Raw genomic sequence first — 26,186 nt, forward strand, 5'->3', positions numbered from 1 at the left:
AATAGGTTGCACTGTCTGGTAGTCATTTCACATGTATCTTACCCCTCAGCAAGCCTGGAAGTCCCTAGCGTGGGGGACTTCCTAGTGAAGGGCCAAGGTAGCATATTGCTTTTAAAGTCAGTGCAGGTTAAAGGGGATTTGGTCTAGTTAATTCATTTCATCCCTGGTGTTATTAATTGTTCGATCGACAATGATGGCATCTCTTACATAGCTCTGGGAAAAGGTTTACAAATTAAAAATACGTTGTCCTAGGCTTCCTTCCCCAGAGAATGTGGAATGTACAATATTTCCATCCTCAGGTCGTTTGAGTGGAACTCAGTGGCTGAATTACCCCAGCGAGAGTCTCTAGGCAAGTAAAGCATATTTGTATATTATCTCTTTGAAAGTGGGATGGGACACCACCTCTGCCAGCTGTTTTGTTGTTGTTGTTGTTTCTCTGAACCGTTCTATTAATGCCAATCAGAGAGAGAAAATGATTAAATGTAATTGCATTTTGAGCATCAAAAAATAGATAGATAAATAATGAAGTCAGTGCGAGACCTTGTCCATGACAGCAAGTAAGCACCCTGAATAAACGCTCATTTTAAAGAACACCTTTTTGGGACTTGGAGCATAGAAAAACCCACGATTTAGTCAAGTGTTTCATAATTTTTGTCAATAGATTTTCATTTGCTCTCATTTTCTGCAAATAATGGAGAAGTGCATGGTGGTGGGAGAAATGCCGTGGTTGTTAAAAGCAGAGGCGAGAAAATACACGTGCTTGAGCCTTTGAGATCTCGCCGAGGAGGCAGAGGAAGACATTTTTAATTGGCTGCGTTTCATTCGTGAGTCAGGCAATCTGATGGAGGAGAAGTTTTAAGACAATTGCTAAACCTTAGGGAATTGTCCCAGAATAAAAGAAGATCGTCCTCATGTTGTTTATAACACAGAAGCAAACTCCACATTTTGTTGTCATTTCTGAGTTTTCACGAAATGTGTAATATTGCAAAGCCCATGATACGGACAGAAGGATCAGCTCGTCAACAGTTTTATTAGTTTGATTTTCCTTTTAGAATTTGCTACCATGTTGTCTGTTTCCTCCGGGACCCCCTGTTTTCTTCTCCATTAGCGCTAACTAGAGAGAAGCTTAGCCAACAGATTCTAGAAGACGCCTTCCCTTTGCCCATGGCTTCCTCCTCCTCCTCACTCTTTCCACAGCTGACACCAAAATTCATTACATCCTCTGCACAATTTTTTTTTAAACTATCTCTCTGTTTTTTTGAAAATTTCCCCCTATTTGAAAGAAAAGATCCAGAGACGTAGAAGTTACCACTTAAACTTTTATTTATGGCCTCTCCCACCCTAAGTATCGTAAATAATAAAGCATTTGTTACGGATTAGACTTTTAATAATTTTCTTCCAAAGATCTCTTCTAACTTCAGGTAAAGACTGTGATCACTTCTGAAGAGAAACACTGTCCAACTACCAACAAAAGGATGTTTGGGGAGGGGTTTCCATCTGGGTAGGATACTTGGCAAGTGCTTTAGGCCGATGAGAGACCTGAGAAACGGTGCACTTTTCACTCTTTCTTTTCCACTTGATGTGTAAGGCCCCCAAACCCAATACCTGTAGGGCCAAAATTTTTGGCATAGCAAACTGTGAACGAGAGAGAAGAGGACAGGGGAGAGAAGGGGTTGGTCAGCACCATCATTTCAGTTCCCTCTGTCTGAGCACAGTCCTTTTACCTGGGAGAGGCATCCTTTTGACAAATGTGTTTGTAAGTTAACTTTCAAACACATTGAACTGTATTTATTTTAGATCTGCTAATAAAACTGTTTATACTTCTTTGCACTTCCCTAGGTGTGTTCAGAGACATTTTCTCATTTGAGTCGACATAATCTGGCTGCCGGCTGCCTGCCCAGCCTCATCCCCTCCTGCTTCCGCCTCCGCGTCCGCCTCCCTGCCTGCCCTTCAGATACACACAACTGCTTGCAGTTCCTGGAACGAGCCATGATGGCCTGGCCTTGGTGCCTTTGCACTCACTGCTCTTTGTTCCTGGAACGCCCCCTCCCAAACCCACGTTCACCCTTCAAGGCCCAGAGGAAGCTTCTCCTCTAAGAAGCTTTCCCGACACCCCCAGCCAATCACTTGCCCCTTTTTGCACCCTGCATTGTGTAGCATCCTCTACTAGAGCTTGTACCACTTGAGAATGCAATTACTTCTCTATAGGTTGATCTCCCTACTGGCTGTGGCAACATTTTAGAATTTTATAGCCTGTGAATGCTGAGCACCCTCTGTACCCTCTACTGCCAGAAGAAGGCAGCCCCTGTCAGATAGTGCATCAGTTTCCATCCTGTCTCATCCTGGGAGAAGCTGGGCCACCTACAGTCTTGATTAGTACCGTCCTCCCCCTTGCCTCTCCCCAACTCTTAACACACACATTTGGGGATCCTGAGGCACCATCATTGAGTGAAAGGGTGGGAGGACCCCGCTGAGAAACAGAAAAGGCCTAGGAGAGGCTCTGAGGGTGAGGACACATTGCCCTGGCCCTAAAGTGTCCCTTCTTCTTCGTAGCATCAGGAAGGAGCTAAGGCTCTATTGCCTCTCTGTAAGACAAAGGGATGATGGAGGCAGTTAGGGGCAGAGCTGTGAGGACCAGAAGGGAAACCAGCTTGTCAGTTCGCTTTCTGTGATCACGAAGTGATGTGCAACGTCAGGAACAGAAATGTCAGAAAGGAAGGAGGGAGAGAGCAAGGGAGGGAAGGAAGGGGGCTGGGAAAGAAGGAAGGGAGGGAGGGAGGAAGGAGATAGATATGTCTTGATAAATTCAGGAGAGGCAGAACACAGTTCATCCACACACCCCGCAACGCTGTCACCCTTATCTGCCAGTCAAATGGACAGAGTGTTCAGGTTTTTGAAAGGAAATGTGATGTTTTTGTCCAGACCTAAGGCCTCTTCCAAGGCCAGTCAGGACACTGCTTCCTCCTTGTCCTCTCTCCCCCCAGGTGCTCAGGAACCACTGGGCATCTATAAGTATCAGGTCCCCCCAGATGTCCCTATGGAGGAGACCAGAGCTGGGTCAGGCGGGAGGTTACTTTCCCTTAGGTGGCTTTGCTCCCCATCCTGCAAGCTCAAACCTGGCTCAGGCTGAGAAGCCATGCCTCCGGGCAGACACAAGCCTCTCGGCAGGAACACAACTTCCCCTGCCAAGAACCCTCCCTGGGAAAACATCTCAAGAGAGTCTCTGAAACCACTCACCTTTGCAATAAAGTTCCCCATCTTTGTCAGTAACGTTCGTGGACTCTAGACTCTTCCCACAGATAGCACAGCGAAAACAGGTCTTGTGCCAAGGCTGTAGGGCACAGGAGAACAGGCAGGTGGATATTTAATAGGGCAGGCAGGGCATTTATTTCCGTGTTAAGTCCCCTGACCAGCAGCATGTAAAGGCATGCCCTTGTCTTAACAGTTCACCCACCTAATTGGCCCCCGGAATAATTATTCTGGCTGTGGGCTTGGCCAGCGATTCTTAGGACCCCTAAAAATGAATAGATCAAGGTGATTTCCATATGTATTCCTTCAGAACAGACTAAATAGAATAGGGCTTCCCATTTCTAGAAGATCCAAAATACTGAAGAGAGGGGAACTTGGACTTGAGGCAGTGGGTAACATATTGAATATAAAATGAAAAAAGAAAAAAGGTGAAGAAATGGGCAATCATCCAGGGAATTCAACTTCATTTTAACTCTTTGTGTATTTGTTTTTAATTGAAGTATAGTTGATTTACAATGTTGTAGTAGTTTTGGGTGTACAGCAAAGTGATATATCTATATATAGATATATAGATATATACTTTTTCAGATTCTTTTTCATTATAGGTTATTACAAGATACTGAATATAGTTCCCTGTGATATACAGTAGGTAGGTCCTTGATGTTTAACGTGTGTATACGTTAACCCCCAACTCCTAATTTATCCACCCCCCCACTTCCCTTTTTGTAACCATAAGTTTGTTTTCTATATCTGTGACTCTATTTCTGTTTTGTAAATAATTTCATTTGTATCATTTTTTTAGATTCCACTATAAGTGATATCATATGATATTTGTCTTTGTCTGACTTACTTCACTTAGTACGATCATCTCTAGGTCCGTCCATGTTGCTGTAAATGGCATTATTTCATTCTTTTTTATGGCTGAGTAATATTCCATTTGTGTGTGTGTGTGTGTGTGTGTGTGTGTGGTATATATATCACACACATATATATAGCACACACACATTTATATACACCACATTCTTTTTTTAAATTTTTTTTGGCCGCACTGTGTGACATGTGGGATCTTAGTTCCCTGACCAGGGCTTAAACCTGCACCCCCTGCAGTGAAAGCATGGACCGGACTACCAGGGAAGTCCCTATACACCACATTCTTTATCCATTCCTCTGTTGATGGACATTTAGGTTGCTTCCATGTCTTGACTATTGTAAATAGTGCTGCTATGAACATTGGGGTGCTTGTATCTTTTTGACTTAGAATTTTCATCTCTTCCAGACACATACTCAGGAATGGGATTGCTGGATCATATGGTAACTCTATTTTTAGTTTTTTAAGGAACCTCCATACTGTTCTCCATAGTGGCTGCACCAGTTTACATTCCTACCAGCAGTGTAGGAGGGATCCATTTTCTCCACACCCTCTCCAGCGTTTATTATTTGTAGCCTTTTTGATACTCTCCCTGAATTTCTGATGGAAGAGAGTTGCGTGACTTGGATCATCCAGAAGACTGTCTGCTTTCTTCATATCTGCGTGTCTTCTAGGCACAGCCCAGGGTCCTCACCTGTATTTAAATGGCCTGTCCTGGGGTGGAGACTGCGCCTATATTTGGAGTCAGACACTCTCCGTGGGCTTCCTCCCCCTACTTAGTATAAACAGGATTTTTGTCTTTCTTCAGGCTCAGATCCTTTGGTGAACACCCTGGCTTCAGGCCTGAAACTGGAGCTTGTAGACAAGTGTGTGTTACTGTCTCAGACATCAGATGACTTTCCCTATTGCCAGGACATTGTGAGCGAGGATGCTTCTCACTGCTGTGGTGTGTTTGCTGTGTGCATCAGTGTGATGCCAATATCAGGCTGAGTTATGCAGTGGTGACAGCTCCCCGGGCTGACACTTTTCTGGAAGGATTGTGGACACAGGATAGGGGAGCCTGTGTGCCTTTGTTTCTCCAGAGCTCCTAGCTGGGTGCCTCCCCCTAGTGGGTTAACGCTTATTACATCGAATTCCATCCACCAGTTCCAGTTTCCTAGGGCACTGCAGGGTGACAGTCACAGCCCAGGAAAGTGGGTAAGGATGGGTGGCTCCTAAATGGTTCCTGGGAGCTAAGGAGGGTCTGGCCTCCACCCGCCCTCAGTTCCTACTTTCTTCTCTCATTCCTCCCAGCATCCCATCTGACTCATATAGAAGTCCTTACCTTGCCGCCTCCCATCACCTTCTCAGCAGCATAGACTGACTTTCTGCATCGAGGGCACTTCTCCGACTCTCCGAACTTCGAAGTGAACTTGGAAGGGTTGCTGGTGGTGGCAGAGCGTGCCGGCTTTGGGGACCTGGTGGAAATTGACAAATGAGTGAAACCTATAGACTTCCCTTGGCAAACAGTACTAGCTGTGTGACTTTGAGCAAGTTACTTAACTTCTCTGTGCCTTAGATGCCTCATCTGGAAAGTGGAGATAGTCATAGTACCTTCCTCACAGGGTTGTTGAGAAGGTTAAATGAGGCCACATGAGTAAAGCACTTAGAACAGTGCCTCCCTGGCCTGTTGTAAGGGCTGAGGAATGTTAGCCAAAATTCACTTACCTCTTTCCTTTCTGTTGTAAAGCACTTCACAAGTGTTCCACGTATGTTAGCTTGTATAATTACCCTTGTCTTGTTATATTGCTGTGATTGTTCGTTTAGGGTTTTCTATACCACCTTGAAACCCACGGGTCTGCTTTCCAAAATGAGTAAAAATATTACAGGGCAAGATGGGATCTTGACAGTTGATACTAAACAAACCACAGTCCAATGAGCTGATGCTTATCACAGTTCAAATTGTCACCCTGCATCCAAAGGTCCCCTGTCCTCTTGAGAGCAAAGTCTAAGAGAGAGGCACAATGATAACCCTGTGATTCCATACCTTTTGGCGTTTCCTTGTACGTTTATCGTTTGAGCCTCACCATAACCCTCTAAAGGAGGCAGGGCTAGCTGGAGGAGAGCATGGGCCAGAGGGGTAAGTGCCCAAGGTTAGCAGCTCATAACTGGTGGAGCTGGGATGAAACCCAGGTCTCCAGACTCTTCCTGGCTGTGCAGCACCACAGGAAAGCCCTAACGTAGAAGAGTGAGCTTTGGGTAATGTGAGACAGAGAATGCAGCTGGTATCACCTTTCTTTTTAAAATAGCATCTCCGGTTGGGCTTGAGTAGTGAGAAAAATTTATATGACTAGTCACACATCCCTGCAGTTTTCCAGGCTCTACCATGGGCTACTCTCTTCGGAAGGGACCAGATGACTCGTCAGATGCTCTCGCTATTCTCTAGGGGACACTGCCTCAGTTGGGCTGGGCCTTTCTGCCAGTCCCGCCACAGAGCTGAGCCCGGGTACCAGCTGGCCAGACAGCAGCTGCAGGCCAGTGACTGTCAGTGTATATATTCAGTTTTGGGCTGGAGGTCAGCATGATCACGTAGAGCAGACTGGTAGATGGAGGTGGCACAGTGTGAAATCCTGGCTTCCCTAGGATAATGTTGGGGAAACCTCATCGTTGTACTGGCAACAGGCAGCACGGGAGACCTACAGAAAGTTATAATTGTCTACTTCTGAGGCACAGCCCATCCCCACAGAGCCACTCCCCACTGCGATGCAGACGTTAGTTATCTTACAACCCAAGGGAAGAAATCTTTCAGTGACAAGCACACAGAGGATGGCCATTGCGTCCCTGCCATATTTATGTGATTTACACAAAAAATGCTCAACGAGGAAGAAAAGAGACTCCATGCAGTTTTGCGAAGGTCAAACAATAGAACATCTGTACATTCTGGGTTTTCTCTTGACATGCAAACCAAGAGCCATGGTGTAAAAGTAATTGCCCTTTTGAAAGGCAGATAATTTAAAGAGAGTCTTCTGGAGAGATGACACATTGTTAGAACTTGGTCAGACTGAGTATTCCTATTGTCGGCAAGTCAGCAATAGAGTCCATTCTCCCACTTCCAGAAAACGTTGCCATGGGAACAGAATGAACTGTCCTGATAGCTGGGGCTCTACGGGCTGGGAGAAGCGGGGCAGTAACTCACTGTTGGAACTGGAGGCCCAGGTGTTCACCCGTGTCCGTGCTGAGGCAGCCGGCACCTTGTCCATACCCGATCCCCTTGGGGCCATACTTGCGCCCGTAGCAGACCTTACAGTAGATCTCTGACTCGTGAGCTGCCACTGTGGTGCTGTCCAGAGCCTTCCTGCAGGCCACTGTTGAGGAAAGGATGGTCAGGGGGTTAGCGTTGAGATTCCTCCCCGCCTTCCCTGCACCCCCAATACCCTGACTGGGGCCAAGGGACTCAGCACAAGGGCCCCCCCCCACCAGCCAAGAACACAACTTTGATTCCTGACCAGAGCATCTGTCCTGAGTCGTAGATTCCAAGGCAGTCCTGTTTCACAGATGAAAAAATTGGAGCACAGAGAAGGGAAGTAATGTTTTCAGTGGTACCCAGCTAGAAAGAGGTGGAGGCCAGGACTGGAACCTGGTGTGTGGTCTTGGACCAGCTAAGAATATTGTCCCTGAATGGGGACAACATGCACTCCTGAGTGTCTCACCACAAATGACATCGGGAAGTGTGAGTGTATTTGTGTGTGGGTGAGTAGGGGGTGAGGGGCTGAGGCAGGGGAGGAACTTATTTTTTTCTTAATCATATCAGAATCAGCATTGCGCAGTTTCTCTACTTAAAATGGATTTTGAAAAGCCCTTTGATATTCAAGGAGGTAATTACGGCTGAGACTTCTTTTGATCCACTTCTGGAAGCAGGGGAGGCAATGAAGACCTGCTGTTAGGCTTATATTGGCTCAAGCCCCTTGGTTACTGTATATTACCTAATGTAAAGTATCCCCCATACTTTACCCTAGTATAGTTATTATACACATGTTGTGTATATACATTATACATAGTATGTAAGACAATCCCCTATTTTTCCAAAGAGAAGATTAATAGAAAATCTTCTATTAATTAGATTTTTCTATTAATAGAAAAATTTTTGCCAACTTGAATTAAATAAACGTTTAAGGATATAAATGAAAGTGTCAAATATCTGCTTGTAACATTTAATTTAATAATATAGATCAACAATATATGGATTTGGAGATGTTACTTTTTTCTAATCTGACACAAATTCAGGAAACAATTGTATCCAAATTATTCCTCTGCATCTTCAACATCAGCATCTCCCTTCTCAACAGTGTCTTTCTGAGGCATCTGACTCAGCTCTCCAGAGCAGCTCATCCCTATTTCTGTCTGTGTCTTTTAGAGGCAGCCCTGTTTACCTGAGAAGGGGGCTGTCACCTGGAAATTGTATCTCAGCAAGAAGTACCTATTAGCAATAATATTAGGGCAGCATTAAAAAGTATGTAGGATCTCCACAGCCTAATACCTTGCTATATCGCTTTGTAATGATGATCCTTAAAGGTTGTTTAGGGTGCTACTTAGTGCTTGTAATAGTGAGGTCATATATCCACAGGAATAATAATATATGGGCATTCAATTTATTTGCCTCCTTTTTAAAAAAACAGTTCCATCAAGTGACCTCTATAAGCAATCCAGCTTTGAATGAGGTTGTTTCAGGCTAATATGCCTTTCTCAAGTGGTTATTATTTTTTTTTTTTTAAAAAGTGTTATTGAATACAAGAGTGGGAGAAGAAGATAAGGTTGTAGATGAGGTAGGATTGGCCAGAGGTTGATGGTTATGTGGCTGGGGAAACAGGCGTATGGGAGTTCATTAAATAATTATGTCAATATTGTTTGTAAGAATTTCTATTAAAAAACAGATTAAATGAGTAATTGAGAGCCTGTCCTGTAGCATGTGAGACTTTATAAGACTCTGAAGCCAAGGCAAACCCTTTTTATGAGGAATAATTTTGGGGGGAATTTGCCTTATATTAGAGCATGTAAGGTATATACCTGTCTCTGCCCTTCCTGTAGCTGTCAGTTACTAATCTCCAGAACAACTTGGTTTTCTTTGGTTTTTTTTTTTTTTTTCAGAACAACTTGTTGACTATTCATTTATGTTCTATACTCTGAGTTCTTTGAGGGCAAAACAGTTTTAATATCCCCAGAATGTAGCACAGAGCCTAGCCCAGAGTTAGTCCTCCGTAAACATTTGTTGAGTGAATGAATGAATGAATGAATGCATGCATGTATGTGTGAATGAAGATCAGTGACTTGTCCACGATTATACAGTGGTAAATTACAGAGCCATGACTGGCCTCAGGTCCTTTGACTCCTACTCCAGTGCTCATTCCCATCATTCCAGGACTGCCTATACCTTGTCTTGTCCTGGCCAATTCTATAGCCACTCCCTGGCTTCTGACTAGCTTTCACACACACAGGCACAGCAGAGCTGTGCTGTGTAATACCACAGCCACTCACCCGCCACGTGATGTTATAATGTGTATATTGGTGACATGTTGAAATTACAATTTTTGGATATATTGGGTTAAATGTTTTAAAATTAATTTCACCTGTTCCTTTTCACATTTAAAAAAATAAGTTTACTAGAAAATTTAAGTTTCCATACGTGGTTTGCATTATATATCTTTTGGACGGCACTGGTAGGGGGGTTAAGATTTGTATAGAAGTTTGGAGAACACTGGCCAGGAGACAAACTAAGGTAGACTCTGCCTCTCTGAACTCTATTTCCAGCAACTACAGGTTGACCTGTGGACAGACCACTGTTGTGACGATACTACAGAAAATCACGCTCCTCTCCAGGATCCTTCTGTCCACCACTGCAGAAACCTGTACTGCTCAGACCCCCATCCCACCCACAGGTTCTAAGGAGAATATCCAGGGGTTGAAAGGGATGCACGAGCAAATGCTCACATCGTTCTTCCATGGCTCCGTTAAACAGGGCCTCCTCCGGCTGCCTGGGAAAACAAGACACCCCTCGCCATGGAAAGCATCCCCACCGTTGCCGGTACCCACTCAGACATCCAAGCTGATGAAAGGAGAATAAAGGCCTAGAAAATTGGATCTCAGATGAAGAAACCCAGCTTTCTTCTTACAACAACTTGTGTGGCAGGTATAACCATCTCTATTTTATAAATGGGGAAATTGAGGCTCACAATGGTGACTTACCCAAGGTCACACAGTTAAAGTGCATGGTAGAGCCCATACTCAAACCCTATATTTGGACAAAAGCCAGAGGGTTATGGAATGAACTCTCTTGAGCAGTGACTCTGGATCATTGTGATAATAGTGGTGAACCTGATGAATGTGTATGATGGCTTAAAAAGAATTACGCATCATTAAAACCTAAAACATTAGTAAATCCACACACCCACTCACTCACAGTCGTTTCCCCCTATTGCTTGGTGACAGTTATGTTTGTTGTGGGAGGTAAGGGATAATGGAAACTCCTGCAGCAGAGAAAGCGCTACTATTTCTGGAGGATGAAGTGTCTCCATGCCCTAACAGATGGAGCCCAACCCTTGAAGTTCTGTTTGAAACAGCTTGAGGCAACGTGATGCCTTGCGGCTGCTGGGCTGAGACATGGGGGCGGATGGGTCACGAAGGGTTGGGGAGCGCGCGTTTGCGAAATGTCCAGTAAAGCTAACCCTTAAGCCAGACCTACTGGAGGGGAGCAAAGAAGGCAAGTGGCCAAGACAGAACTGCTCTCCTAAAATAGGATCAAGCTGCTAGGAAACTCTAGAAGGCAGTCATGTTGAAGAGACTGGACTGGGAATCTGAAGGCACAGACTCTGCTCCTGGCTCTGCTGTAGATGCCAATGACCCAGCTTAGAGATGAGAAATGACTTGTCCAAAGTCACATGAGTTGGGTAGAGCCTGACTCCCAGGTGGACCACGGGGTTTTAAATGCCCCCCTGGTTTTGACATTTGTGAAACTGTGTCCAGCAGGGGACGGTAAAGATTCCCCTTGTCAAGTTGATGGTGCCCCAAACGCTTCCCTTTCCCACGCTTCCAGAATTGTCATCTGTTGCCCCCCAGCCTGACACAGGTTCTTTCTTAGGAAAGACCAGTTGCAGCTGGCTTCGGTGACCGCTGGCCTGTGGGGACAGCACATCAAGCCAAGTCCATCCTGGCTGCAGATAAGTGATGGCTTTCTTACTCTGTCAAGTCACACTTTGTAAATGTCGCCACTGGGTCAAGTTTTCACCACTGGGAGCTTGTTCTGACTTTGAGCTTCAGGGAAACGGCCTCTGAGCTGGACAAGTGGTTGGAGAGGGGGTGCTCAGGAGAGCACCATCCCTTCTGTAGGTGGGGCCCCAAAGTGATATTCCTAACAAGTTCCCAGGGGATGCTGATGTTGCTGGTCCCCAGACCATACTCTGAGAACTACTGATACACAGTATCTGTGACTAAGTGTGAACTTCGAAGTGCTGAGGGGCCGTCATGGCGTTCACCCAACTCACTGCAGTGGAAACAGGTCTTGTGGAAACTCCTTCCGTTGCACTGGATTTCTTCCGCATGGTAGACGGTCTTTCCGCAGGCTCCGCAGTTCGCTCCTCCACCCCAGTTTGGCATCTTGAAGACTCTCTGGTCAAGGTCAAGTCTAACAGGACATAAAGCAAATACCCTAAATTTAGGCAACCTCCAGAGTGAGCCAATCCCAATCGACATATACACAATAATATATATAAACTAGGTAACTAGGAAGGACCTACTGTATAGCACAGGGAACTCCACTCGGTACTCTGTAATGGCCTATATGGGAAAAGAATCTAAAAAAGAGTGGATATATGTATATGTATATAACTGATTCACTTTGCTGTATACCAGAAACTAACACAACATTGTAAGTCAACTACACTCCAATAAAAATTAAAAAAAAAAAAAAAAAAGTGAACCAATCCCTAGTAGTGCTGTGGTCTGAAGACCAGGATCCAGCCCCAGTTTGTTGGTGTTTCATTCATTCCTTCAGCAAATGGTTATTGTGTGTAAGTCATTGGATAAGCTCAGACACTCAGAGCAAGCTCTGAGCAAGTCACTTTACCACTTGGGGACTCAGTTTCCTCTTTTGTTAAATTTCAATAGCCCCAGCTCCTGTGTACCTCACAGGGTCCTTAGAAGGAATGGATAAGCTAGTTTTGTGTATCTGAAATTGTATGCAAATATTCAGTATTGTTATTTTCTTCCACCTAGGGTTTTAAAAATTATTCCATCAGAAGTGGGAATAACCTATGAAAATGGTATTCTTATCTAGCTCAGTGCTTCTTGAGTCACCTTGGGTCTTGTGAAGATGCAGATTCTGGTTTGGTAGATCTGGGGAGAGGCAGGAAATTCTGCACTTCTAAGACTCCAGGCAGGGCTGTTGCTGCTAGGAGGGCACCACCCTTCGGTTAGCAAAGCCTTGGCTCATCTTGTTGATAAAAGTACATAATATATAAAAACTCTATTCAGATTTATTTCATCTATCCATTCATTCCTTTTTAAGAAATATCATTGCCCAGGCAATGAGCTATGTTGGCACTGCACTAGATCAGTGGTTTGGAAACCTCCTCCTGCTTTCGGGGCTACCAGCAACTTGCCATGTGCATCGAGATGAACTTCATAGCTTCTATTTACCTCTGTTTTCCCACCTATGATATGAAGAGGGTCATTCTTTTCCTTGTTGCTTCACAGTGGAGTTCAGAGGATGTGCAGGAAGGTACTCGTCAGAGCTCACAGGGACAGGTGATGCTCCTACAGGTCCTTGCACACCCTTCAAGCACCCTCTGCTACCAGAAGCTGCTGATAGCCAGCCCCAGGCCATCCTTGTCGCCCCACTAGAGAATTCTGTGTGAGAGATACTAGGCAAGGAGGGACATCAAGAAACTTTTTTCTCTTTCCTCTGTGTCTGTCTGTAAGTATGAATCCAGTTTTCAGTTTCCCCAGAGCGGAACTAAAATAAGTCATCAGTACTCAGTGAAATCTGAAATCCTGCCAGTCCCAGGGGGGCTGAATTTTCTCTGAGATCCTCTGGTTTCTAAGAAGCCTGGTGTTCATCTTGTCATTGACACCAAGCACTATCAGACAATTCCAAGTGGCTGCCTCTGACCTTCTCTTTCCCTTCTGGGAAGCTAGTCACCTTCTTATAATAGTTGGCAATTAACACTAAGCCTCCTGGGTCACCTGGTCTGGATTGTGTCTCCCAGCCTCGTAAGAAAGACAGGTTTTGCTAAGAAACAGAAGGTAAATAGCAAACAGACCATGGAAACCGATACTAGGACCAAAGGGAAACTCTCCACCTAAATGTCCTGCAAGGAGATTTTCCTGCTTCCAAAAGCAGGTTAGGTTAGCCAGGAACATCCTACCCTTCTCAGAGAAGCAGGTTCTTCTTTTTATTCAGTAAAATCTTAGAAAATAAGTTTTTTAAAAGGAAACATTTAGTGCTACTATTTCTATAGTTCAGATTGCTTAGTTTAATGGGAAGAGTAATGGATTTTGAATTGAAAGGCTTGGGATCAAGTCTGCATTCATTCATTCATTTATTGATTTAATCGCCATGCATTTACTACCTGCCTATCATGTGTCAGACACTGCACTAATTACTCGGTGAGGAATGAAGGAGAGGAAGGCTTATAAAAATGGGTAATTTGTGTCCTGTCCCCTAGCCTTGAGAAGCCTACATTCTAGTGAGAAAGATAGGCAGGAACCAGAATACTCTGTACCAGAAAAGAGGCTTATGAGAAGTGCTATGCAAACTCAAAGGAGGGCATGGCTACCGACATTTAGACTGGGGAGGAAAGCAGTGAGCTGTTGGAGGATCACAGAAAACATCACATCTAAATGGGGTTTTGAAGGGTGAATAAGAGTTCACCAGATAGAGAAAAGGGAAAAGGATATTTCAGGCAGAGAAAAGAGCACACAGAAAGGCATGGAGAACTTAATATGCCCTAAAAGAGCCCAAATTGTTTATTTTTTACTTTCAGGGGCAGAATAGATTTTCAAGATTGCCATCTCATGTACAAACAAGATGAGGCATAAAAAGTAGACATTTGAGGGTAATTTTTTACCCAACTTCTTTTTCCAAGATCCACCCTTCTCTGACTAAAGATGGTATGTTTTTTTGGAAAAGGGTAGAATCATAATTTTCTTCGTGTTCATTTTGGTCCTGAGTTTCACCATAATATAAAATAGAGGAGAAGGGCAGTATATATCCAGGAATGTGACAGTGACACTTGTGAAATTAATGATGTGAAAATTTTCAATGAAAACAACCCCAGGTCAAATTTCTCATTTCACATCTTCAATGGAGATTTCATTGGCATGTCCTGCAAGTTAATGGGAAAGAGATATGCTTCTTAGGGGTGTGTGTGTGTGTGTGTGTGTGTGTGTGTGTGTGTATTCAGCAATTGTCCACACATGATACTTTCCGAAGTGCATATAAGATTACAGATAATAGCTTTTTCACAAGGTAATGGAGCCTGGTACAGGTTGTTATTAAGTGATCATAAATATCTGACGTACATTTATCAGGACTTGAAACTCAAAATAGAAATCCATAAGCATTCAATTAAACAGGTGCTCAGTTCCACTTCTAAAGATGGAAACGTAGCTATGGGGGCCTAACACAGACGATGTCTCTGATTTCTTCTTCAGATGCTCAAAGGCCAAAAGGCAGCGTGTGTTGTAAAGCATCCTGAATTGGAAGACACAGGTTCTAATCTTGACCTTGTGGCCTTAACGTGGGTCAAAAATGACGATAATATTATGTCCTGCGCTCTCCTCACAGGATTACTGTGAAGGTCATGGAAAGATGATGGAATTCAAAGCAGCACTGAGAAGCTGTTCAAAGGTAAGTCATTGTTCTTCACTTTATTTCAGTTTACTCAAATAGCACCGATCTGCTAATTAAGTCACGATGATTTGAAAGCACACGTAGGTCCTGGATTACATATCTAACCTTCTCAGCCTCCTGCATTGCTTTGGAATTCCTGTGTCTCAACACTCCCCTAGCCAGGCCTGGAATGCGAGTTTACGCAGGCGAGATACCAAGGGGTGGGCCATTTGTTTATCAGCGTTGCCTGACACAGGCAAGGGTCATTGAAGGTGGGACACCAAATATAGGCTTGCCCGTCACTCAGCCCCATTTGTCACCTGGATCACAGTCTCCATCACATCACCTGGCACTACTCCCTGGGCCAGTCCCAGAGATGGCTGTGTTGTCACAAAGTCGTGTGTCAGGACTGAAAGGAGGGACAGTCGAATTTAGGAGGATGAAACAGAATGCAGGACCCTGTGATGTCAACTAGGGAGAGGGTGGCCTCCAGACTTTTAGATACCAGATCCCAGTGAGAGACTTACCTGGGTGGATTTCGTAACGAGTTGTGCTGTGGAAGAGATTATACTGGGAATGTGCTATAGTAGGGGCTGGAAAAGGCTGTAAACCGGATGCAGGAGGCCAGAGTTCTAGTTCTGTCTTGCCTCTTCAAAGCTGTGTGATCTGAGAAAACCGTGCAGGCCCTCTGAACTTCAATATCCTCTCTATAAAACAGGCATGATAGTCCCATCTATTTCACTATTGCTGGGAGGACGGTAGCTGTTCGTGTGAGTAAAATCACTTTGTAAACCTCAGAATGTTATAAAATGTAAGAGCTAATGAATTCTGCCACAACTCTAAGTTGTCACGTATCAGTCTGAATTTTTAAAAGTATAACTGTACTGTGTAACTTGGGCACATTCTTCCTAATCCAACACTCTGTTTTTCTTTTTTTAAACTACCAACTGTGGAGCTGAAAGGTGATACCTTAGGGCAAAAGTGGGTGGTGTAGATAAAATGGGTGCTCAGTGATTCTGTTCTTTCTTTGTTAGGGGTCCATTAAAGAACCAGGGAGGGAACCTTAGGCTATGGCTTTGAGCAGAGACCTCCAGCGACAATGCTGTTTTCATCTCAGTGTTGGTTTATTTGGTTGTCCTGTTAGGTGCCTGATTCCACATAGTGAGTTAAATTGTCTACACTGACTGAGGCAAAGATTTTGGATCATAGAAACACATATCTGGAATCTAAGTGATAATCACAATTATTACTAATATAATAATATTGTTATTAAAGCCATAGCGTCTGAAGCCCAGCCTTCGGGCCAGGCCCTATGGTAAATCTCATTTAAGCTTCACAACAACCCTTCAAGGTAGGTGCTTTTACAACATTCACTTTAGAGCTGGAGACATGGAATCTCAGGGAAATTACATTGCCCAAGGTCACATGGTTAGTATGTGTCACATGGCTAGGTTGGAATTTAGGTCGCTCTGACTCCAAAGCTGTGTTCTTATGTTAACATTAGCTTCTATTTATTGTTTACTATGTATCAGTTGCTATAGATATACTATCCGTAAATACAACAGCCCTGCGTAGCAAATTTTGTGATCCCCATTTTGCAGATGAGAAAAATGAGGATCAGAGGGCTTAAGTGACTTGTCTGAGGTCCTACCACCAGTAAGCGGCAGAACCACAATTCAAACCCCAGTTTAAGCTGGTTCTGTGTCCCATGTTCCTGCTTACAGCACGCTCGAGAGGGGACAAGGGTCAGCACCTCCATTAACCAACCTTCCCAGCTGATGGGAATTGGGATCTGATTGACCCATTGTCTCTCCATGGGACAGAGAGAATACTCATGGGTGGGAGTAAAAGAGGGAGGCAGAATTCAGTTCAGTAAAATAAAAGACTTTCTAAGAGTCAGTGCTCTTCACACATGGAAAGGGCTCCTTTGGGGCTGGAGAGTTCTCACTATTGATTTAGCTTGGCAGTGGATGGGTGTCCAAGTGTAATGTAATGTAGTGAAGCCCCCTTCAAGGGTCCTTCAAGCCCTGAGACAGGTTTAGGGATCTGATCGCTGACTAGAGCCTCACCTTGCAGAAAATCTGCCCAGTAGTGTCTCCTCTCAAACACTGCCTCTTCTCTAGTCTCTTAATCCAGGTAAAACAGATGATGTGGGGAAAGAAGGGCTTTGGAAAGAACCAAGCCAGGTTTCAAAAAACACTATCTGGGGCTTCCCTGGTGGCGCAGTGGTTGAGAGTCCGCCTGCCAATGCAGGGGACACGGGTTCGTGCCCCGGTCCGGGAGGATCCCACATGCCGCGGAGCGGCTGGGCCCGTGAGCCATGGCCGCTGAACCTGCACATCCGGAGCCTGTGCTCCGCAACGGGGGAGGCCACAGCAGTGAGAGGCCCGTGTACCGCAAAACAAAAACAAAAACACACTATCTGTTCAACCATGGGCAAATTACTCAAAATCTTTGAACCCATGTCGTCATGCACATAAAGAGAGAATGAGAAGACTTGCCTTAGAAGGTTGTTTTCAGTTAAATAAGTTAATAATAATAGCTAACATATTACACATCAGTGCTTATACATAGCAGGTGTTTAATAATTTTAGTTGCTTTCATTATTACTGTTATTATTTTATCTCCAAAATGGTTTTAAAATCCATTTTCTTAAAACAAGTAAATCTTTCCAACTCCTTCTCCATGGCCCTTCTCTTCAGACTGTGAACCAACTCTGTTTCTCAGCCTTGAGAGTGTGCTGTACCCAAGAACAGATGCAGCCAGGCCAGGGAGAGAGTCAGCCTCCTTGGGGGGATCGGGGTGCCTGGTACCAGGGACGGCACATCAGGCAGGGTCCTGAGCCTGTGCCCCGGGACACCCGCTTCCTCACTTTGGCAGCTCTGGTGCCTACCACCAGCTGACCTCTCTGGTGCTCTGGTGCTCTGGACTTTGAAGGGAAGCAGTGAACCCAAACAGAGTCACTGTGGCCCAGGGAGACCATGGCCTTCAGCTCCCCGGTGTAGGACATTCAAGGTGAGCGGCTTCCTCCTAAGCTTCTGAACAGATATATGAAGTCCCCTTTCCAGAGGCCCTTTCACAAAGCCTGGGGAGATAGGTTGCTTAATCCCAGCACAGAAATAAACCCAGCTCTCATCCCTTTAAAATTCAGAGTAGACACACCTGCCCCTTAAACTAAAGCTGTAATGCACAGGTCATATTATATCTTTCCTGAAATTATCTCTAAGGTGTGGCTGACTTTTACTCTCAGAAACTCACTTTGTTCTATCCTGGCCTTTATAATTTGTTTTGAAGACCATGTTGCACCCTGGTTTACATCCTGGCTCTGCCACTTCCTAGCCGTGTGATCCTGAGTAATTACTTTGCTTCTTTGAACTTTCGTTGCTTACTCTGAAGAATGACTTCTTGCAGGACTTTTGGTGACAGTTAAATAGGCTAATTTTGTTCTGAGCTTGCACAGGGCAGTAAACGACCAACAAATCACGATCTACGCTTTCCCGTGATGAGGTCCGTGATGAGGCTCCGAAGCTTCCATCTTCCTTGGTCCCAGTAATAAGACAATTATTGTCTCTTCTCCTGAATTCCTTCATTGTGATGAATAACTGAAGTTTTTAGCATTTGAAGGCATCACGTTTCTCTTTGGCCATGAAGGCCAACTCTGGATATAGTATTCCCAGACATCTGAGTGGCACGGTTATGATTGGAAGTTTGCCTGCCTCAGGAGTTATATTCCCTGTGTATTATATTCCTTGTCTGTGTCCTTCCTCTTGTAAAACAAATTAATCATCTTCTAACTCCTGGTCAGCTTGTTATTTGCTCTGACCTCTGGACTTTTATCATCACATTTGTACTTAGCAGGAAATCCTCCTGCAGCCCATCAGGTTTGGCCCTGTGCCTTTTCTCCAAGGCCTTGAATATTTGTACAGTTTTATTAGACTTACAAAGTACTTTCTTATACTTTATCCCATTTGATTCTAACAAATCCCTTTGGGATAGGTGGCCTTACTTTAATTTTACTGCTCAGAAATGGAAACTCAGAGCAGTGATGCTCAGAGCTAGAATTTGAACTGCCTCTGTGACTAATGCTCTTTGCTTTCTTCTATTTCCTTCTTCAAGTTCCCAGGATTTCTGAATTTGTATTCTACTGAGAGTCTGTCTCCACTTCTTCCAAGAAGTCCATGGCAATTTACCTGTTGAAGGACCCTGTTCTCTCTTTCCTTCTCTCTCCCCCTGCCCCCTGGCCTGCCCCCTCCACCTCCAATGGACGGCTTGTGCAGGGACTGCAGAGCACCTGTCTGCCCGCTGAGAGGGCGCTGAGCCTGAGGGTCGGCTGTACGCTCTGCCAACAGCCAGGGCTCATTTTATTTTTTTATGTTTTTTGACCGTGCCATTTGGCGTGAGGGATCTTAGTTCCCCGACCAGGGATTGAACCCACGCTCCCTGCAGTGGAAGCGCAGATCTGAACCACTGGACTCACAGGGAAGTCCCCTGGGCTCAGTTTAGTGACTGAGTTGTTCAGAATGGAACCAAAGCCAAGCCAGAAGAATCCCGGACATTTTCTGGATCAGAAAGCAGTTTTACATAAATTGTAATGAATTGGATGTACCCAGCATTGAGATTCAGTCCCAAAAGTCAACTGAGGACACAGGCTCTTCCCTATTTTCTTGTCCTGTCCATGTTGATGCCCAACCTTCCCTGCATTAGTGATGCCTCTACTTCACACCAGTTCCGACACATGAGATGGTCAGTACAAGCTCATTGGATTGCATTGAGTTGTACTGCAGAGAGACAAGGTTCCTCAGACCTGTTCCCCAACTCCCCAGCTCAGTGAAGGGAACAGAAGTTAGAGGCAGTGGCTTTGATCTGAAGGCAGCAGCTCCACTCAGACTATTGTTTAAAACCACTTCTTATTCTCAGTCGCACTCATGCCTGTCATTCACTGGGATGTAAAAAAAAAAAAGTCCTTTACTGAAACCTAGAGGAAACACTGGGAATCACCCCTCAGCCCCAGCTGGGAATTATCTTCCCAGTAAACAGAGCTTTTAATGGGTTTTCAATACAGCAATGTCTGTTTTGGGTCTGCTTTGATTAGTTTCAAATTATTAAAAGCAAGCCAGTTGCTGAACATCCTTGGGATATAAAATCAATTTTAAGTCAACAACTCCATTGAGTATTACCTATGTGAGAGACAGGGTAAGGTGAAATATAGACATCTGAGTCATTCACCAACACCTTTTGAAAAGAACAAGTCCTTGTATTTTGCGCATTGGAAAGCTGGCTTCTGCTGTATCGTATCTATTGCAACCACTTTGTAACTGTGCAGTGCTTTACAGTTCAGAAAACTGTCACCACGTCCACATCCATCACTGCAGAGGAGACCAAGACCCTGAGGGCAGGAACTTTCTCAAAGTCACACATCCTTTCATTTACGTGGTCCTAGGACTAGAATGCAGGTCTTTTGACTAAGACGATAAGAAACATTATTCCACGAATAATGGAAATGGTTTTAGACCGAAAATAATCCCTTACTCATTCTCTGTGGATTTTCCTTGAGCCCCCAAACGCTAATCACCCTTTTAGGAATGTTCTAGACAACTAGGTCCACCCAGAATCAAGCATAACTTGAGCCTCCTCACACAGAACCAGAGTGGATGCTGGTACTTGGGACGTGAAACACACCCTTGCTCTACGGGACCCTTCCGAGTCCCAGCTGGCCACCAGGCCAGCCCACCCCCAGCCCTGATGCCCTTCGCTCCACTCACCTGCCTGTGCGGTCTCTGTCGGCTCAACTGCCTAAGGGGGCTCACGTCCTCTTTAAATATATGGGGGCTGTCACCAGCCTTGGCCTGCGGAGGGGAGGGGAGGGAGGCCGAGGGGAGAGGGTGAATGAGACATGAGTAACACAACTGCTATCAGAGGCTGGAAATAGCCGGTGACCAAAGCCCTGAGTGTCGTCCCGCCCACACCAGCTGCAAGGCCCTTGGAGAACAGTATCTCTTGGGTTCTGTTTTAATTGCCAATCGCCTATGACGCCAAGGGATCAATTCGTGGAGTGTGCATTTCTGATCAAGTGGTGGGAAAAGGAACAAGAGCAAAGAAAGGTTTTACACCTAAAATCATTTTCCTGGCTCCTACCCCCCTAACCTTCCTGGAAGTCAATGCAAGGTACCTGCATATGAATCATGAACCATATCTGGGAGCCCTTTGTAACTCCGAGACGCAGGTCACTGTGCTCGGGAAGAAAACTCAGAGCTAAAAATAGGAGTCGTGATTGTCGGAAATGATAGTTAGATAATCTCTTCAAAGGAGCTTGGGAAAAAAAGTCAGCTAATCATTAGGGTCCTGTCACTTCATGGCCCGCTATCCTATGAAGAAAACCTTTCTTTCCAAAGGTTTGAGTTACTTTGTTATCTTTTTCTACTTCAGAATTTAACATGGCTGTGCATCCTATTTACAAGTCTCGATAAGTCTCTCTGAACCCACATTGGTTTTGGAGGTCTCATTTCTCTTTGCCTGAAAGGCGCATATATTTTGATCAGCATCAAGGACTCATATAAATTATAAAATTTGATAGCTGGCAAGAAGTTCAGAGATTTAATAGACCAATTCTCCATGTTATGGCTGAGGAAACTGAGCTACATAACTTGCTAAAGGCCAAACAATGAGTCTTGGTAGGTCCCAGATGAAAATCCAGGTTATCTGTCTCTTAGGGGAAGGCACTTTCCAGTAGTGTTGACCTAGCTGTTGAGGTTAGGTGTAGGTAATACCCAACCAAGAGGGATATGAAATCCAGCCCTTCAGATCAGCCATATTAGCCTGTTCATTACATAACCACAAAGCAGTTGGTTGAGTTGGTTGGAAATAACTGTAAAGAAGGTTGTGCTAATTTCACGAATATGAACACAGCAAAAACCTAATATGAGATTTTCCTAGTCTATGTTTTCATGCAGAAGTGTATTTGTTGTAGAAATGGGGAAATGGCGAGTGCTCTAGAATGTTAAAGTTAGAAAGTACTTTAGAAGTCTTCCAGGATAGTAGCTTTCAAACTTTCGTGTGCTTTTTTTTAGAATGATAATGCTATTTTCTATAAATAGTCTTAAATGGAACATTGATATATAAAGCAAATAAAAGAGGAAATTCACTGCTTGAAATAAATAGGTGGTCTATTATAATGAATAGGTGGTCTACTCACATAGCCTTTCTCGGAACCCCCAAAGTGGCTTCGAAAATACTTTATTGAGACAAAATTTGAAAGTCACAAATGTAGCCCACAACTTTCATTTTATAGTACAGATGTTAAGGCCCAAAGAAGGGGTTTAGTTCCCTTAAGGGGAAATGCAATGTGTATAGTAGAACTATTTCTGGAGCCAGAAAATCTGGGTTTGACTCTAATGTTTCTGACCTTTAAAAAAATGTTGTCTGATTATACAAGTAATACAGGAATGCATTTTTATCGTGAAAGACTAAATGATAAAGATGTATTTACAGTAAATTGTAAAAGTTCCCTCCCACAATCCTACTTTCTTTCCCAGAGTTAACACGTGACAATATTTTGGGTTTTACATAACTTGAGTCACCTTTTAAAAGGATACTTTAGTCACATTTATTGTGATTTTTGATATATATGGGCTTATTCCTTTCATCTTATTTTATTTTTTTAATAATGTTTCTTTTTTCTTTTCTGGACTTTTATTAGATTTAATAGTTTTCCTTGTCATGTTTTCTTTTATGACTTAGAAATGATCTTCTTCCTCTAATTTAAAAGCTATGCACAGATAGATAGATATAGATTTAACTGGTAGCCATATTTTATTTCTTCTATGAGATGAGAAACTAAGTGGCACATATATACAATGGAATATTACTCAGCCATAAAAAGAAACAAAGGACTTCCCTGGTGGAGCAGTGGTTAAAAATCCACCTGCCAACGCAGGAGACATGGGTTTGAGCCCTGGTCTGGGAAGATCCCACATGCTGCAGAGCAGCTACGCCAAATAAACAAGTAAATAAAGAATTGCTTTAAAAAAAAATGAAATGAAATTGAGTTATATTTAGTGAGGTGGATGGACCTAGAGTTTGTCATACAGAGTGAAGTAAGTCAGAAAGAGAAAAACAAATACCGTATGCTAACATATATATATGGAATCTAAAAAAAAAAAAAAAAAAAAGTTGCAGGGCAGGAATAAAGATGTAGACATAGAGAATGGACTTGAGGACATGGGGTGGGAGGCGGAAGTCGGGGCTAAAGGAGAGTAACATCAACATATATACACTACTGAATGTAAAATAGCTAGTGGGAAGCAGCAGCATAGCCCAGGGAGATCAGCTCGGTGCTTTGCAATGACCTAGAGGGGTGGGATAGGGAGGATGGGAGGGAGGCTCAAGAGGGAGGGGATATGGGGACATGTGTATGCATATGGCTGATTCACTTTGGTGTACAACAGAAACTAACAGTATTGTGAAGCAATTATACTCCAATAAAGATCTATTAAAAAATAACAAAAAAAAACCTAATTATAAATTTACTGCTTTCTTCATTCAAATACTGTTACTTATATATTTTTTGTATCTTACTTTTTTAACTCTGTGTGTTGTGTTGTTTGTGTGTGTGTGTGTGTGAGTGATAGAATGTATTCTTGATGAATTTATTGAGAAAGTCTGTTGTAAGTGAACTAGAAGTGAAAAGGTCTTTGTATTAGTTTGCTAGAACTGCCGTAACAAATACCATACACTGGGTGGCTTAAACAACAGACATTTATTTTCTCACAATTCTGGAGCTAGCAATCTAAGATCAAGGTGTCAGCAGGGTTGGTATCTTCTGAGGCCTCTCTCCTTGGCTTGTAGATGGCCATCTTCTTCACATGTTTTCAGATGGTCTTCTGCTGTGTGTGTCTGTGTTCTAATCTCCTCTTTTTATAAGGATACCAGTCACCAGTCATATTGGATTAGGGCCCAGTCATATGACCTCATTTTACTTTTAAAGGCCCTATTTTCAAATACAGTCTCATTCTGAGGTACCAGCAGTTAGGACTTCGACATATGATTTGGGGAAGACAATTCAGCCTATAACAGTCTCAATTTTGCCTTACACGTGAATCCTAGCTCAGCAATCTCTACAGTTGTACTGTCCAATACAGTAGCCAATAGTCACATATGGCTATTTAAATTGAAAGTATTTGAAATTAAATGAAATGAAAAATTCGGTTCCTCAGTCATAGCAGCCATATTCCAAGTGCTAACCACCCACTGTGGCTCATACATCCACCTTGAACAGCGTAGCTATAGCATGTTTCCATCATTGCAGAAGTTCTGTTGACTAGCACTGCTATAGAGTGGCTTCATCTGAAAAATGATGCACATGCCTTTTGGATTCTATCAGGAATAGATGATGTTAAGCATGTGTTGGACACATGGCAGGGTGTTCAATCAATACTAGTTGAGTATTCACTCAACAGTGAGTGAATGGTAATATTAGGACTAGAACCCACTGTTTCTGCACCATTGTTCCCCAGGAATAGCCATAAATGAGTCAGCTGTTGTGAAACATAGGACACAAAGAAGATCAGGCGAGAGAGTAAGAAGGGACGATGATATTAAACACACGCCTTAAAACACTGTCTTTATACCCAAATCAGAATAAACTTTATTCTATTTAATTCTCTCAATGACTTTGTAAAGAAGATACTATTATACCCATTGTATGAGTGAGGAATGAAATAAATACAGTTCTTGAAAGCTAAGTAATGTTTAAGGCCACATACTTAAGTCAACAGTGAGTCGGTGGCAATGTCAGGACTAGAATATGCTGCTTTACCCGCTCCGTTCTCCTAGGATAACTAAAAACTGGAGAGTTATTGGGAAACACAGATGACTAAGGAGACAGGGAGATTCAAACCCAGATTGAACTTCAAATCCCTTCTACAACATTGATTCCCAAATTCATTTGACCGCTGTCCCCTCGGTAAACGTTTGTGTTTACACATACACACACAACACACATATGTATGTACATATATATGTAAATTATAAACATTACTGTAATATACACTCTAAAACACACTCCATGCTACGCACTAAAAAAGATAAAAATAAATGTAATAAAAGTTCTAATTCTTTTTCTCATGCTCTAGTATTATTTCACATGCTCTCTAGGATGCTGGTGCCCCCATCCACTTTGGAAACCACTGCTCTAAACCATGCCATACTAAGAGGGAATATGCTGTCGAAGAATTTACAGGCCTGGGAGTCTCAGCTTTCATCTGCTCATCCAAACCCCTCGGAAAAGAAACATAATTGGACTATAATGTATTCAACGTCAGCCACATTCTTGGAGTAACTAGGGCTTTTCACTATTTCTATGCACCAGTAGTCTGACATTTTGTCATTGGCTGTTATTTCAAAGAGAGAATTAATTTAAGACTACCATTCAAAGGTTGCTCCTGGCCATGCGGCCCATCCATGAAAGGCAGAGAAATGAGCAAAGCAACACTTAAGTGAACTAAGATGGTTCCTTTTCCCCAAGAGATAAAAAAAATATATATGTATCTGTCCCCCCTGAAATGGAGTGAGACTTGGAGAAACAAATAATTGATGTACTTGCGTCATTCAGATTTTTGTATTGGCCTCTTTGTTCTTATGGCCATACATCACTTGCTGATTACAGCGATGACAGCATTTCTTACATAATGCTTTCAGCTTAAAAGCATTATCAAGTGTTTGATTCTCTCTCAGATGTGATCTCTCTCCTCTCTCTGTCCCTTTCTCTCTGTTTCTCTCAAGCAGTGGGGGGATATAGGTGTTATTATTCCCTTTTTACAGATGAAGAACTTGGCTTGAGAGGTGAGGTCACACAGCCAGTAAATGGTGAAGTCAGAACTTGAACCAGGTTCTCTGCTCCAGAGCCAATGCCCTGAGGGAGGTTTCAGGTGATCTGGTCGGCATTACATAGTTGGGAGAGAGGACACTAGGTCTGAGAATCACTACAGGTCAGAGTGCCTCTGCAGCCAAAGTACCAACTCAACTTCATCTTGCCCTGAGAGATTAGCAGGGCTTTATTTACATCAGTGGTCCCTTGGGTTCAGTAGAGGCTGTTTCTACATTCGCTATTCAGCCAAGACAAAGCCTCTAGGAGGAGCCTGAAGCAGTGCAAACGCCTTAAGCGGGTATCACAGGGACAGCAAATTGACAAATGCAAATCCACTCACGGGG

General features: G+C 43.6%; 1 protein-coding gene across 1 annotated transcript; it reads right to left on the reverse strand.

The window, feature by feature from the left end:
- Positions 1-1,302: 1,302 nt before the first annotated feature.
- CSRP3 (cysteine and glycine rich protein 3) lies at positions 1,303-20,815 on the reverse strand. Its single transcript, XM_065881591.1, has 6 exons — positions 20,741-20,815; positions 11,632-11,771; positions 7,293-7,461; positions 5,442-5,574; positions 3,238-3,331; positions 1,303-1,635 (listed from the first exon to the last, which is right to left on the reverse strand). The coding sequence occupies exons 2-6, from the start codon at positions 11,741-11,743 to the stop codon at positions 1,559-1,561; spliced, it is 585 nt and encodes a 194-aa protein (XP_065737663.1). The 5' UTR covers positions 11,744-11,771; positions 20,741-20,815; the 3' UTR covers positions 1,303-1,558.
- Positions 20,816-26,186: the final 5,371 nt, after the last annotated feature.

This window comes from Phocoena phocoena, chromosome 8 (assembly GCF_963924675.1).
Source record: "Phocoena phocoena chromosome 8, mPhoPho1.1, whole genome shotgun sequence".
Lineage (NCBI taxonomy): Eukaryota > Metazoa > Chordata > Mammalia > Artiodactyla > Phocoenidae > Phocoena > Phocoena phocoena.

Excerpts from the sequence above, each read along its gene's own strand:
- CSRP3 (XM_065881591.1), bottom strand. The coding sequence starts at position 11,743 with ATGCCAAACTGGGGTGGAGGAGCGAACTGCGGAGCCTGCGGAAAGACC. Across the intron at positions 5,575-7,292 it reads CTGGGCCTCCAGTTCCAACA|GTCCCCAAAGCCGGCACGCT; the intron begins GTGAGTTACTGC and ends AATTTCCACCAG. Across the intron at positions 3,332-5,441 it reads AGGTGATGGGAGGCGGCAAG|CCTTGGCACAAGACCTGTTT; the intron begins GTAAGGACTTCT and ends TGTGCCCTACAG.